Source organism: Convolutriloba macropyga, chromosome 6, assembly GCF_964194025.1.
Source record: "Convolutriloba macropyga chromosome 6, txConMacr16.3, whole genome shotgun sequence".
Lineage (NCBI taxonomy): Eukaryota > Metazoa > Xenacoelomorpha > Acoela > Convolutidae > Convolutriloba > Convolutriloba macropyga.
The window spans coordinates 6,918,918-6,934,983 of NC_134473.1; the positions used below are offsets into that span (position 1 = coordinate 6,918,918).

The 16,066-nt window shown below is 36.5% G+C and overlaps 1 protein-coding gene and 2 non-coding genes across 3 annotated transcripts in view; all 3 read left to right on the forward strand.

The window, feature by feature from the left end:
• LOC142341459 (vacuolar protein sorting-associated protein 8 homolog) overlaps positions 1-16,066 on the forward strand; it is a 55,576-nt gene that overhangs the window by 14,047 nt on the left and 25,463 nt on the right. Inside the window, exon 5 of the mRNA XM_075392414.1 lies at positions 12,167-12,342. Coding sequence (XP_075248529.1) covers positions 12,167-12,342 — 176 coding nt within the window. The remainder of the gene's footprint in view (positions 1-12,166; positions 12,343-16,066) is intronic.
• Positions 934-1,120, forward strand: LOC142341881 (U2 spliceosomal RNA). The gene has a single exon (XR_012759134.1). It is a non-coding gene; the product is annotated as a U2 spliceosomal RNA (small nuclear RNA).
• LOC142341882 (U2 spliceosomal RNA) lies at positions 2,599-2,788 on the forward strand. The gene has a single exon (XR_012759135.1). It is a non-coding gene; the product is annotated as a U2 spliceosomal RNA (small nuclear RNA).

Consider the following 16,066-nt stretch of genomic DNA (forward strand, 5'->3'; position numbering starts at 1 on the left):
CTGCTAATTAACAACATACCCTATCGCTTCCCTTGGCCGACTGTCAATAGGATGCTGCAGCGTCAAAGCCTGAAGATGATGACAGGAGCCCCCAACCAAGGCCGCTTTTGGCAAACGCTAAGTGCGAACCCATTGTCATCAAAGGGGATTTACAGTTTCCATACCAAGATGTCCGACTGGCGTTTTATACACAAAGCACGGCTGAATCTTACACCCCTTAAGTCGACTTTCTTATGGAACTCTACCATCTCTCAGACTTGCCGCAGATGTCAGAGTAGCCGTGAAACCCTAAACCATGTCCTCAATAGTTGCGCTTGCAACAGGAAATCAGTTATCAGTCGCCACAATGAAATTCGCGATCAGGTAGAGAGCAGTCTTCCAAAGCGGTTAACTCTAATGAAGGAGCAGAGGTTCGGAAATATGCAACCGGACTTGATTGTTCAGTGCCCAGAGGAAAACCGGTCTTTCATCATTGATGTTAAAGTGTCGTCCGAAAATCCGGAATTGTTCGACTTCAACGAAGATGAGATGACGAGCAAATACGATACACTGCGACGCGCTTTCGAAATTCAAGGCTCCCGAGCAACAATTCACGTAGTACAACTCGGTGCTTTGGGAAGTGTATCTCGGGCGACTAGCAGTTTTCTTTCAAACCTTATCCGAAATAAACGAAAAGTTCGTTTGTTGACCAGGAAAATGTCATCTGCTGTCATTCATTACGCACGAAATTTTGTTGTATCACACCTCACTGGAACTGAGCAAAACTTTTGACTTTCTGTCCCCCGTTTCTGCCAAATGATTTACCCAACCTCTCTATTAAGTGCTTTTCTTGCCTCTGGACTATTGTACTCTCATCTTTTCATATATTACATCATGATTAAATTGCTGTGCAATTTTATCCTATTATATTTCTACATACTGAACACTTTGTCTTTCCCTTATTCATTTGTGAATTCAAATATTTCATCTGTTCTTGTCAGCTTAATATCTGGCATGTCGGGCATTGCCTGGCACCAATATTAAACTGCTTTTTGATCCTCGGATCCGACAAAGAAGCTTGCTTCAGTCGGTCCACGGATCGTCCCGGTCCTACACTACCGCCGGGTACGGTCCATCAAAATTAGTGAATCAGCAGATTGTAAGAATTATATAGCAGCTTTTGCACGCTGATGGAATATGTGTTCACGTTGGATGACACATGCACGGACGTATACATGTGATTGCAGAAGATTTGACTGTTTTTCCTGTAAACTTTGAAGTGTTTGAATTGTTCAAGAGCATGTGTACGTTGTGATCGACCGCCATTAGTGGCGTCCATGATCGACTGTTTCTGAAAGTAGTTTATGGGTCGGGTCGCACAATTTGTTCTCGAAGAACAGTTGGCAGTCGTTTTGTAGGGATTCGAATTCCGAAAGGGTAGGGTTTATTTGCTTCTATTGGTATTCATGGTCTTTCGAGTCTTTACACTGTGACTTTGAAGTCTTTTAATTTTTGGAGCTTTCGTTTTGCTTTTTTGTTTGATTGTTTCTGACGAAGGGTTACGAAAAACTGCGCTTTTATTTAGCTGGCTTGGTGAACGAGCTGGCTTGCACCCTGTCCTGAAAGAAGTTTCTTCGGCTTTAAAAGCGTTTAGCAGTGAAAATGAGGCGGAATACCAACTCAAAGCAAATGACAGAAACCATCTAATCCTGACGAAAGATGGAAAGTTCATACCCTTCTACTCCACTCACTTGAAAGCTGTGTCCAACATGTTACCTCTCCGTCAGCTTTTAAAATGCAAGAACCAAGGACGGTTCTTTGAAACATTGCAACACTCACCTGCGGCAACAAGATCAATCTACAATTTCCATACAAAGATGTGCGATTGGCGTATTGCTCACAAAGCAAGACTAAATCTAAGCCCCTTGAAAGGTTCAATAACGTGGACAGATCAAATAAATAAAAACTGCAGACGTTGCCAACTAGGCGACGAAACCCTGAACCACGTGTTGAATTCATGTCCAGCCCAAAAGAAAGAAATTGTAGGACGACACAATAAAGTACGAGACCACATTGAAAAGTGGATACCTGACCATGTCACCTTTTTTTCGGAACAGCGTTTTGGCGACTGCCAACCCGATTTCGTCATCGAAACGGACACTCAATACATTATTACAGATGTGAAGATCTCAAATGAAAACCCATCCTTATGGAATCGAATTCATAGCAATAATGCAACCAAATACGAAAAATTAAAAAACTTCTTTGCCAACCGAGGAAAGCCAACAAGTGTTGAGACACTTCAGTTTGGATGCTTGGGATCGGCCTCGATGTCGTGCGCTAAAACCTTGAAAAAGATCATGCAAAGTCAACGGAAAACAAACGCCACACTTCGAGCAATCTCAAATATACTTGTCCACCAGGCACGTAATCAAACTGTTACCCACCTTACCGGGAAGCACCAAAATGAGTGAAAAACTCCGAAAGTTTAACAATTTCCGCTGAACTCCTTATCCTTTACTTTTGTACTAAACTTATTTCCCTTTTGTTTTGTTCTTTTTCTCTTGACTCAAATATCATCGGATGATTTTGTGCTATTCAAATCTGTAAACAATAATTATCTGTATTATTCTGTGATATTAATTCAATATTCTATCTGTTCTTGTCAGCTTAATATCTGGCATGTCGGGCATTGCCTGGCACCAATATTAAACTGCTTTTTGATCCTCGGATACGACAAAGAAGCTTGCTTCAGTCGGTCCACGGATCGTCCCGGTCCTACACTACCGCCGGGTACGGTCCATCAAAACTAGTGAATCAGCAGATTGTAAGAATTATATAGCAGCTTTTGCAAGCTGATGGAATATGTGTTCACGTTGGATGACACATGCACGGACGTATACATGTGATTGCAGAAGATTTGACTGTTTTTCCTGTAAACTTTGAAGTGTTTGAATTGTTCAAGAGCATGTGTACGTTGTGATCGACCGCCATTAGTGGCGTCCATGATCGACTGTTTCTGAAAGTAGTTTATGGGTCGGGTCGCACAATTTGTTCTCGAAGAACAGTTGGCAGTCGTTTTGTAGGGATTCGAATTCCGAAAGGGTAGGGTTTATTTGCTTCTATTGGTATTCATGGTCTTTCGAGTCTTTACACTGTGACTTTGAAGTCTTTTAATTTTTGGAGCTTTCGTTTTGCTTTTTTGTTTGATTGTTTCTGACGAAGGGTTACGAAAAACTGCGCTTTTATTTAGCTTTTAATATTTGGGAATAAGGAAACTCCCTATAGTTCATGAAAACGAGCAAACTCAAACCAATGAAACTTTGAATAGCAAAATATTCATCTGGTTAGTTTAAAAAAATCGGGGAATGTATGTGTTACATTTTTATGCATCCTCATACTGGTTTCTTTAGAAATGCATGGGGCGCTCTTTTTTAGTGATTCAAAGAGGAGTAATGGTAATCTAAGGTTTTTTAACTAGTTTGAATGTCAGTGGATCAGGATGTAAGTCAATGAAAACGTGCTTAAGTTAAGTTGCTAGGCTAAATTCAAAAGCCTAGAGAAAGAGAGCGGCTCTGCTGATGCAATTTTCAGACAGAATTAAGTTCGAAAAAACCCTAAGGGACCCTGAAGTCTCCTTAAAACCATCTTTTTAACCACATGGTTTTAAGGAGATTTGAGGCTCACGGGACTCAACTCTCAAGAGCTATGCTCCCAGATGGGCAATGGACATATGCTGTGGTCTTCATGGCTCGGAGTTCGTTCCTGTAAAGGTCTGTTGACTAAATGCCTAAGAATCCTCCCAAAGGGGAGGTGCAATTTCACTATGGGAAGAAACATTTTCGAGCTCATGCGGCTTCTTTAATTTTATCCCTGTAGCTTTAATTTTAACCCTGAACTTTCACGTCAGTGTTTGTTCGAACTTTCATTAACAAGTATTTGTAAGTTTCGGGCTGTTTTTACTATTGCAAGTGTAGATTGGATTTCGTGATGCAATTTAGAGCTTGTTAATGTGCAGTTTTGATCGCAAGTTATTGTTTTTTTCATTTTAAAAAATTTCTAGTCTGTTGGTAGATTTTTCGGCAGAGGCAGTGTTTCGGGTAGTTTCAGCGGCCTTTTGATTAATAACCGCTATCTCTTACTGAAGTGGCTATAACTTATTAATAGCCGCCCTCGTCTTCTCAGACGGCTATTATAGTTCTCCTATTTTTTTTTACAATTCAAAGAATTTGAATTGTATTGGGGCGCTGTCTTTTTTTTTTGAGATCTGTTCATACATTTTTATGATTTTTGAAGTCAAATTGGAGTAGTGATTTTGGTCACGCCGAAACAGGAAGTGGAGCGAAAAAGCGAGTGGTTTTGCGGCTTGAAATTTTTTTCGCTCTAAATTTAAAGTAGATTGAGAAAACGGTGTCTGAACAAAAATTCGCTAGTGGTTTTTTGTTCATATGCGGCGATTTCACTTTGATTTTTACTGTTTTTTCGATTTTTTGTATCAGATGTTTTAAGTGGTTTTCCCAATCCATTCATAATCCGTTCTAGGTCTAGTTTTCTTTTTAGTTGATGAAAATTCTTTGAATTGTACGTCAGGACTTGTCCTGCTATGTTTTTTTTTAATTCGCTTTACCTTTTGTGACGTTTTTCGTTTTACATAAGTCACAGTTTTCACGTGTGACTTCTGACTTACTTCACTCACTGTTTCAACTGTATGGATTTTAAAGTTTTTCAGGCATTGAATTACGTAATTTAGTGAATACCGTCAATGTCAAAAGAGCAAAATAAAGGGGATAACCGATAAAGCTCGGTCATTACGTCTTTTTGAATTAGGTTATTAAAATTCATCTGAGCGATTGCTAGCTGATATTAGTATTAAGCTTAATACCCTTCTGTTTACAAAAATGCATTTTAGTTTACAATTGTACAAAAATCTTTTTTTAATTAGTTTCATCTCTTTCAATCCCAATCTTGGTTATGGGAATCAACGCCGGCTATTTTCCGGCAATCTGCCGGGTATGTTTTTTGATCGGTTTTTTTTGTGAATGCATTTGAAACAGGAAGCTAAATGCGTGAAAACAAAGTGTTTAGGTCAAATTGCCGAAAAGCTGACAGTGTTTCTCTGTTCATGCTGTATTTTTGAGAGAGAGCGAGAAAAGTAGATGTGAAAAAAATTTCGTTAAGCGAGCAAATTTTTATGATCACGTGCAGCATTTTCAAAGTTGTTTTTTAGTTTAAACTCCATTTTTTGCAGTCATAGATGTTTGTATTGGTTACCGCAATGTAGCAATAGTGTATTTGAAAGCTTCTTGACTCTGAATCAGAAATTGATGTTTAAGATTTTATTTCTAGCTTTTTTAAGCCATTTTGCGATGTAATCTTTTGAGCAGTTTTTGCATTCTTCTTCAAGTTTATATAGCATTTATGGAGTCCTGTAGTTCAATGTAGTTGTTTTAGTGGTTTTGGTTGGCTTTGCGATATAATTCTTGTTGGTTTTGAGTTCCTTCAAGATAATCGAGTAAATTGAAGAAAATTTGGACAATTGACTTTTTTAAAAGTTTGATTATTTTTGCTCCTTTTAAGCTTCTCGGCTTATAGTTTTTCTTGGTCAATCTGTTGTGTGGATCAAGGCTGGGGTTCAAAGTCAGGGTGAGTGCCTTTTTTGATACAAACGGTTTTGTCATGGTGGGCGTTCTAAACGAGTAACCTGCCGGATATCACTGTTTTTTATTTACGTTATTCACTGTGGTTTTTGTGGTATTAACTAAGGGGCTTTAAGGGGTATTAAAAGCCTATTTGGCGGCTTGGGTGGCGTCTTATTGAGTTATATAATTTTTTTTAGAATTATTAAAAAATGCGACGTTCAAAGAAAGAGTTTGAAAGGGAAAAAGCTGATGTGGTACGGTTAATTTTTTTCATTTTCTGCAGCGCATTTTAAAAATTTGTAAACCTGATGCAGTTTTTTAGTAAAATCTGGCTAAGAATCTTAAAAAAATGTACTGTACCCAAAATTTAAAAATGGAAAAAGACAAATTGAAACTTTTTTTGCGTTCACTTAGTTTGGATTTTAGAATAAATCTTTGAACTTCTTCTATGGTATATTAGTAAATCTGTTAAATATTTTAATCTATAAACAAAAGTATCGCACGTTATATAGGTTTCCCAAATTGCGAAGAAGATAGATTTTAAAAATATGTAATGTTTTTAAAATCTGTCTAGTTCTCAATCTTCTTCGTAATCTGTCTTCTTCGCAATAATGTTTTCTCTTTTTCGGTAGTTTCAAATTGGGATGCTAACTTAATAACAAAAGATCAAAAAATATGTAAAATTTGGCTGAGAATCTAAAAATATCTAGTGTACCCAAAATTTAAAAAAAAAGCAAATTGAAACTATATTTGTGTTTATTGCTGTGGATTTTAGAAGAAATCTTTGAATTTCTTCTTCTATGGTTTATTAGAAAATTTGTTTTAGAAATAATTTATTCTATAAACGAAAGGATTGCACGTTATATAGGTGTCTCAACTGAGAAGAAAATAGATTTCAACATTTGTGTTAAAAAATATTTTTTAATCTCATTTTTGTATTAACTGTAAAGCTAATTTTTGAACAACCGTTTGTTTGATACCATTTTCTTTTTGCATGGAGTTTCAACTGGAATTGAAATTCCGTCGAAGAATGAGGAAAATATGAATTTCTTCACTCTTTTCTCTGAATACTTGAAATTTTTCCATAATGACGTTTTCTATTTTTCGGTAGTTTCTAAATGGGATGCTAACTTGAAAACAAAACACGAAAAAATTTTACAAAAAACGCATTGAAGCAACATTTCGCCGAAGCTATTTCTGTCTGGTATCTCTGAGAATGAAATTAAGTGCTGAAGTTCTTCTGTTATGGGATTTAATAGTTCTTCTATAATAATCTCTGTTTTCGGCCAGTCAATCGAGAGCAAGTCGTCCGACGTTAATCGCTTTTGTATTCTCCAATTCCCTTTTTTCCCGCTGATAAGGTATAATTTCATAGTGTGAAGGGTAATTTTGATACGTTTGTTCTTCACGCCCTTTACCCATTTTGCATGAAAATTGAATGTGTTTTGAATAACCCCACTGAAGTATGCCTAACCATTTAATTGTTGTGATATAGCCTAATTGTTGTGATATAGTAAAATAAATCGAGCCTAGATCAGTAGCTTTGTTGGGTGCATCAACGGGAAACTCAGTAGCCCCAACAGTTTATGAAAGTCGAAGCTCCTGTTCTGCTTAAATTCTTGACATTTGCTAGTGAATTTTGAGTCTTTCGCTAATTTTTGTTTAAATAATAATCAGCCTTTCATTAAATAAATCTTCATTTATTTTCTACAAAAAAGCATCAATTCTAAGTTCTTACGCTCTGCTCTTTCCATCTTCAAGCTCCTGAATGGAGCAGCAACCGAGCACGTTCTCGGAGGTTTTAGCCTCTGGAACAGTTAAAAGGCGGACTAAAGTTACAAGCATCTTGAAAATGAAGATTATTCCACCCTTCAAGCGAGAGCATTTTAAGAACGCAGAAACTTCAAAAAACATCTAATGAAACTCTAAGTTGCATTCTATCGGCCTTCAATCCAGTAAACCGCCAAAAGATTACTCTCAAAAACCTTCACTACCATCAACGAAAAGTGACTTCACACAGTCCTGGTCATAGCGGCTATTGAAGCCGCCGAAAACATGGACAGACTGAAACTAAATGGACTGAAAATAATGAACCGTTCTATGTTTCCGGCGGTAGACGAATTCTGGCGTATGGACTATAACGGTTGCCCTAAATGTGTTATGCTGAGAATGAGCAACGTGCCGTATCTACTTGAAGACAATACTTTAATCGAGACGCTTGAATTGACTCAGACGTCGAACTCACCGGAACTATCACGCGAGAAAGAGAAACTGCTAGAAGGCGATTTATATACTGGCAAAGCATCAATGCTGTTAAATGAACAGAACGAAACAAACGAGAATCGCTCACACGCCAGCGCTGCAAAGCTGCACTTTTTGTGAAGCGGAGAATAAACCGCACATAGGTCTAATATAGCTTGGTGCAGACTGAACAAAACCAAAAGAGCGGTTAACCAAGAGCCGAACCAACGCGTAAAACCAAATGAACAAAACTCGCCAAGGCGATAAATGAACCAACAAAGTACAACAAGCGAACAAAGATCACCAAGCCGAGAACCGAACCTGCGGGAGCAGACATCACCAAGCCGGGAATGGAACCCGCGAAGAATCCCCTCACAATAACTTCGATCCCCTCAAAATTGACGAAAGTGAAGCTTTAAGCACTCCTGATTCGGAGTTTTGGAAGCAATTGAGGACCGGGAGACGAGCGGCAAAAAAACAGCAACCACATCTCACCAATAGAGGCTTCTAGCACATACGAGTTTCTGCGGAAACTTAGTAAACTGGATAAGAATAGAATTGAAAAACTAAGAAAACTGATCAAGACCATCCATCAATTACATAAGAAATCTCCAATATTATGTTCGTTGAAATAATGGCCATCTTTGTTTCGTTTAACTGTCGGGGCTTAGGATCCCACTTAAAATTGTAAGAGCTTCTTTCCCAATTTTAAGAACAAAATAAAAGAAAACAATTGTGTGATCGCATTTCAAGAAACCAAAATAGAAAAACTAAGTTTGGAACATCAAGCCGTTCGAACTCGTTACAAAATGCAGTTCATTATTGAGCCATCGGTCAATGAATCAGGGGGGCTCTTTTTACTTTTACTCTATAATTGGACAATTTAAGTCAGGAAAAAACGCTTCATTTATCATAATAAAGAATAATTTAACAAAAGAAGTTTTTGGAGCAATATACCTGAACCCTTCATACCCAAGTACAGATATAATTTTATCTTTTGCCCAAATTTTTGAAAATTTTACAAACGACTTCACAATATGAATAGGAGGAGATTTTAATGCAATTGATCCAATTGATGCTACATCTAAGGTTAAGGTGGGAGACAGACGACTGAAAAGGTATTAACAAGTTATCGATAGCTTTAATTCAGTGGGATGCTTTGATGTTTTCAGACAACACAACAAAAGAGTTAAAACAAATTTTGAAAAAAATAACGAAGAGTCTTGCATTGACTACATATTCAGCAACGAATGTGATTTAGTTGAAAGCGTCACAACCATTAAGACAACTTTAAGCGATCATTACATTCTGCAAATTGACACATTCACAAAAAACCAAGAACCATATTTTGTACAAAAGCGCTGGAAACTAGGATACAACATTATCAATGATCCCAAAAATTCGCTAGAGATCTCCGGATCAATTGAAAAGGTCGTTCAAAATTTTAATGATAAAAGACTGACAAACAATTATGATATCTTCAAAGTTAAACTAAGGGATTGTCTAAGGTATCTTAATTTAAGAGATCAAAAAAGGATAAGGGATTTGTTGAAACAAAGCATTGAGAGCGATAACCCGCGAACAGCCCAAACCGAACGCTTGAAGGCATCATTTGACTCAATAAAAACCTTTTATCTAGATCTGAATTGTGGAGACCCAAAGGCTCTCAAAAATCTCTTAACAGACTTTAACAAAAATAAGAACATTTCCGCAATTATGAACGGTAACGGAGAAGTAACACAGGATATTGACGAAATAATTGACTTATTTAGAGAATACTATTCTAACTTATATGAGAAAGAAGCTCAAAAGCCTGATTAGATAGAGATGCAAAGCAGAATCATCAAACACTTTTCTAAAACTAATAACAAATTAAATGAAAAAGCGAAAAAGCACTTCAAGTCAGATGAATTTAAAGAACAAGAGGTTAGATACGCTTTTGAAAAAATTAATAGCTACAGTGCACCGGGATCTGATGGATTTACATCTGACTTAAACAAAAGAAACATTGACTTCTTTGCTCCAGAACTCAATAAGCTCAATAGCTGCAAATGAAAAAGTGCCTGGTTCGTTTTGCATCACTATTATAAAGATGCTACCTAAACTCACCTCACTTTGTACTGTTGATAACTTCAGACCGATAAGGTTGCTTAATACCAATTTTAAAATTTTATCACATGTTCTAGCGGTTAGACTCAAAAAGCCATTAAATAAAGAAACATCAATTTGCTACCTCCCGAACCGCCGTATCAATACGGCTATCTTACTAGCTCGTCTGGCTAAGGAAAAATTAGGCATATCAAACTGCATGATCTCTATTGATTTCAGTAAAGCGTTCGATAGACTTGGCAGAGATTATTTTTGAAGTTATTAATGAATGAGATAGGCTGCCCTCTCATACTGACGAAAACAATTGAAAGCTTGTACAGAGAGACCAAAGCATGTATTGAAGTCCATGATCAGCTCTCAAGTTTCATTCAAATTGAGAACGGTATTAGGCAAGGCTTTCCGCTTTCTGCTCTCCTCTTCATTCTAGGTTTAGAACCTCTTCTTCAAGCTATGCGTAGAAACAGTAAGATAAAAACAAATCAGAAGTTAAAACTCTAACAATGACATCAGTGTTTACCAAAACTGCGTGCATAAAACAAATTTTAGATTAATTTGAAAGTTTCAACTACGCATCTGGACTTCGACTCAATATACAAAAAAACCAAAGTGCTTATGAAAGGCGTAAACGATCTAACAATAACAAAGGTAGATGAATTAAAAAGATTAGGAATAGTGATTGAATTAAACGAAAACAAAGCTCATGCAAAAGCAAACTTAAGAAGAATTGCCTCTGAAAGCTCAAAATATAGACTAAAATCGACGACATTACGTGCCAGAAGTATTAACATTTCAACTTTTGTGCGAAGTAAGCTGATTTACCAGTTTCGACACATAGACCTTAAAAAGACATTCATAGACGAAATAGAAATGATGACGATTCATTTCTTGTGGAATAAACAAAAACATTCTCTTAACAAAATGCTTCTATTCTTTTCTACTAAGCAAGGTGGCGTTGGTTTTCATAATTTGAAACAAATATTGGTGTGTAAACTGATAGACCTGGCGAAAACAGCTGAAAGTGTTAACAATATAGCAACGATTGTCAAATCCCAACTTTACAGATTTTCTGAAATTTGCAAAAGAGATAGGGCTTGTCAAAATGTCAATTGCAAAGGACTGCTGCAGTGTAGATTATTTAAATAAGACTATCGACAGTACAAACATGTCGCATGCAAAACTTTATCAAATTTTAATAGCGCACTCAGAAGTTAATGGGAGAGTTGAGGAAAGAATTCGAGCCTTTTGTGACTCAATAGATCAGGAGTTTTCGAATACATTGCTCACCTTCGTCAAAAACATTTGGCAAATAAAAACAGTGACACCGCTAGATAAAAACGTCCTCTATCTGCTATTTTTGAACAGTAACTTGGAGAAACCAAAAAAATGGTTGAACAACCTTACAACCCACCCATTATGCTACTCTTGTGACAAAGAGTTTGAAACTTTTAAACACCTGTCCTACGAATGTCCAATTGATGAAACGATTAGATCAAAGCTACCCATGACTAATATCAACAAGCTGATTAAAAATAGAAATGCGCTGGTTCTAAAATTCTCATTTGCTAAATTAATTTCATCCTGGGCTGAAGGAGAGAGCATTTATATGACTAAACTGTACTTTATTGCAAAATGTTGATTAATTATTTATAAACTGTATACTGCTTTGTTAATATGATTAACTTTTGACGTCTGACCATTTAATTTTGCTAAGTGAAAGAAAATGACTTTCAAAAATGAAAAATTAATAAGCAATTATTTAAAAGAAATTTTAAATAAGTCATTTTGGGTTTATCAAATCGTATTGAAGGATCGAACTATTGATTTATGTTTTTGTACGCATTCATATTCGCAGTAGTACTTTTGGATTTTTTGCAGTCAAGTGCATTTCGCCTAAAACTTGCTTTTGCAAAAATTCGTGCTCAAGATATCCTTGGGATGGCAAATATTTTCACGAGCCGAGATCTAAGATTGAGATGGAAGATGTAAAATAGAGATATATACAAAAGGCTTTCTTTCCTTTCTGCCTACTTAACATGTTAACCTTTATTGCGGAAAACAGTGACAAGTGCGAGTACGTAAACGCGTCTAAAAAGTTTAAAAAATCCTTTTTGCACGTAATGCTGCAACAGAATCTGAAATACTACATGTACAATTTGAGTATTGCCTTTGTTGAATGATTGTATCACTTGATATTCTAGACAGCGAGAGTGAGCTAGGAAGTGAAGGTGACGTGAGTGGAGGCAGACCAGTGACGTTTGTTGACATCGAGTCTGTTGTGAACAAGTGTGCCAAACTGCTGAGAGAGATGATTGCCACTTATCACGTGAACGAGAAATATGTCCAGGACTCTTGGTTCTCCCTGCTGGACGCGGTGGTTAGTTTTATTTTTAAATAATTAACCATCTTTGCTCTTTGAATTTGTTACATTTTGATTTCATTTTTGATTAATAGCCACCGTTAGCTTCTGATGTAACATTTAGGCGCCCTTCTTTTTAAGTCTCGCTGAGGAGTATTAGACAAGTGTCTTTGCTAAATCAATTTTTTGTAGTGAATTTCGAGGCAGGAAATGAAATGGTGTGAATGGTTTAAGTATTTGTAGTGGTTTAAGTATTGAACAAAATTGGAAAGTGGCGGTCAAAAAGTTAAGTGGTGTATAGAGCGGATTTTTCGAGCGAGAAACTGGGCTGTGAATAACTGTTCTCTAAGCGAGGAATTTTTTTGTTCACGTGCTGCATTTTATTTGTTTTTTATTTTTTTTATTTTGCCTAAAATGTTTCTATATGCTATGACTTTAATATTCACGTTTGTAAAGCGTATGATAGAGTTTTAATAATCAATAGCCGCGAAGCGATAGCGGCTATTATTGAGAACATGGTGGTTTTTACAATTCCAAGAGTTTGAATTGTATTGGGGCGCTGTGTTTTTTTAAGATGTGTTCACACATTTTTCAAAGACTGGTCTTTCAAAATGGGATAAACAGGTGAAGCCCAGTGGGCATTAAGTTTCATTAGAGGCCCAAAGCGGACGTTAGTTGTCCCGCAGGTGCTTAGAGTGTTGCAGCTGCTGGGATGGCCTCAATTCAAGGTTAAAAGGTCATTTTAGGAGTTTTTGGGCTCACAATGGCGCATTTTTTGGTTAAAAGTTTTTAAAAGGGGATTTTTTTTAAGTTTTTGATGAAGGCCTTTTGCGAGACAAAAGTACTTATGACCATTTTATGTGCTATATGTTTTGGTACTACAAACACAAACACACAAAATGATACTAGTTTTTGCAATTTTTTTCAAGTTTTTTGAAAATGTTTGTCTTTTTTGCGTTTTCCCAGCTTCAGGGGTCAGGGAATCTCCTTTAGGGTTTGATAATAGGGCACTGTATAGTTTTTTGTAATAATGGAGTGGTTTTCAACATTTTAATGTCTCGAATTTTAGCATTTTTTTTGATAAAATCTGCAATTTTTTGAGGTTTCCTAAAGTTTTTTGTCAATTTTTGATATTTGTCCATTCTCAAGTGCCAGGAGACCTATTCCACGGTCTGAAAAAAGTTACTGAATTGTTGTTAGTTTCAATGTTTTTGTTTTCAACAATTTAATCTTTCGAATTTTGAAAATTTTCTGATAAAACTTGCAAGTTTTTTAAGTTTTTTCAAAACATTTGTCTCTTATTTAGTTTTTCTAGCCTGAATAGCCAGATAACCTCATACAGAGTTTGATAGTTTGTTATTAAATAGTTGCTAGGGGTAATTGGATGATTTTCTATATTTTAATGGAGCGAATTTGTTTTTTGAAATTTGAAATTTTTATAAAAGTTATTGCCTATAAAATTTTTTAATAAAAGTTATTGCCTATAAAATTTTTTAAGGCTTGGAATTGGTTTACTGATTAGCCTCTAGAGACACTAGAATCATTTCTTAAGAAATGATTCTTAAGATATTAATATCACAATTTTTTTGCAACATTTCATTAAAATTTCAATTGATATCATTTTTTAATTTTTGAAAATTTTCGAGTTAATCGATCTTCAAGGGCCAATGATTTTTTCAGGCCTTGCTGATATATTACTGCACCAATTTCAGAACCAAAATTTGGTTTTGAACATATTTTGGAATATGTATATTTAAAGGGATCAAATTTTGCCTTAGGTGTAAAAGCTTCAAAGTTTTATCAATGATTATATTTGTTTAGTTTGTTTGATTGTTTGTTTCTCAATTTTTTGAGATGATTTTGTTTGTTTTTTGGTTGGCATCGTTGAATTGATCTGGTGGTCAGGTAGAGGAATTCTAAGTTTTTCATTCAATTCTGTGAATTGTATTTCAGGACTTGTCCTGCTATGTTTTTTTAATTTGTCGTCTCTTAATCGATGATTCTTACGACCTGACTTCTTGGAAATGACTTTTTCAATGTCAGTGATTTCTACTGCTTTGTAGTTAGAATTTATGTGCGTGACGTCATTTGTTCTGCTTTTATGTCAATGGCGTGACACACCTCACTCAAAAAAATGACTTCTGAACTCGCTTAATGAACCTAGATTTTATGAACATTAACTAGTTAAAGATCAATAGTTTGCATCTAAGTAGTGCCAAACGTATATGCCCTAATTCTTGAGTATTAGATTCTCGAGTTTTTGATTTCGAATATTAATTTTGAAAAGGCTCCATTAGGGCGTATTTTCCTTATAGAGCGTATGCGTCTCATAAAGTGACAGTCCGAATCTAACCAAAAGGTCTAGTGGTCTGTCCATTAAAGGACTGGCGGTCGGTCAATCTGTCTATCTTATTTCTGTAGTTGTTTCAATTCATGGAAGGCCAGAAGAGTTTATCGCAGCTGTTTTCCGGCAATATGTCGGCTATGTTTTTGTTTGTTTGAGCAAGTTTTAGCCGCGTTTAATTGCTCTCATACAAAGTTTGTAGGAAATATGTTGGTCCCGTGACCGATTTTTTGTCGGCACTTTTAACTTTTCGTCCTCAAAAACGAGAAAAATAGGTAAAGCCCTGAGGGCATTAAGTGGCTGAGCAGCTAGAGCTTCCCTAGTCTCGAGGTATGCGTTTCACCGAAACTTTTGAGGCAACAATTTCATGGTGTGCAGGTCGATTTTAATCCTAAAAGAAGTTTGACCCCATCCTCAGTCACCCCACCACTCTCAATCAAACCCCCTCCCCTACTCGCTTGATCACTACTCTGCTCACCGCCCACATCCCAATGCTGTCCGCTCTTAGCCCCAGCGGGGTACTAACGAAGCCAACCTGAGTATTTGTGTAAGAGCATTTTGATATTTGTTTTTATATGAAACAAAAATGTAACTTCTTTAGTTGGGTTCATCAGAAATTCTATTTCGCATTCCTTGCTTTACTTTCCAACTGTCTCAACTCAGTCCTAGTCACCCTCACCCCACTCAACAACTCCCACTTCAACCAAGCACTTCCCGTCCACCCTCCTCGGCGATTTGGACCTTCGTCCTCCAGCGGTACCATCATCGCTTGACCCTCACTTGGCTTATCTCCCTAATGCTAGCATCCCTAAGCCCTAGATGGCTAGGCCGAAGCCAGAAATTCACGCGACGGTCGGTTGTTATATATTTTTTCCTTAATTGGGAGTCAAATAGACGGCTTTTGCTCAAGGGCTTTCTAAATTATGAATTGATTGCAACTCTGCAGATTTGAAGCAGTTTTTTTCGTCAGAACTGACAAAAAATTAAAAATTGAAGTTGTTTAAGTCTACTTAGAACTACTAGAAAAGCACCTAATGATGATACCGTTAAGGCTCCTTAGTAAAGTCTTCTCAATTGTTTTTTATAGCTGCGAAGCTGTAAGCTGAGCGTAGCTATATTGCGGTGCTCTTGGTTTTTTTTGTTTCGTCGTCTGACGCTCTTTCGTTTTACATTTGTTCACACAGCAAACCTGAAAAAGTCAAATTTTCTGAATTACTTCTTCCTCACTAACCTCACTAACGGCATTTGCGCGCGTGACGTCATTTCTCACTCGCTTTAGCAAAAGTTTTTAGGTTATTTGCGTGATTAGATTTTGATCATACGTGACTTACCTCACTTAATAAAATGACTTTTGCACTTTAAAGCTTAAGTTTAATTTGAATTTGTTTAAGGTCAGAG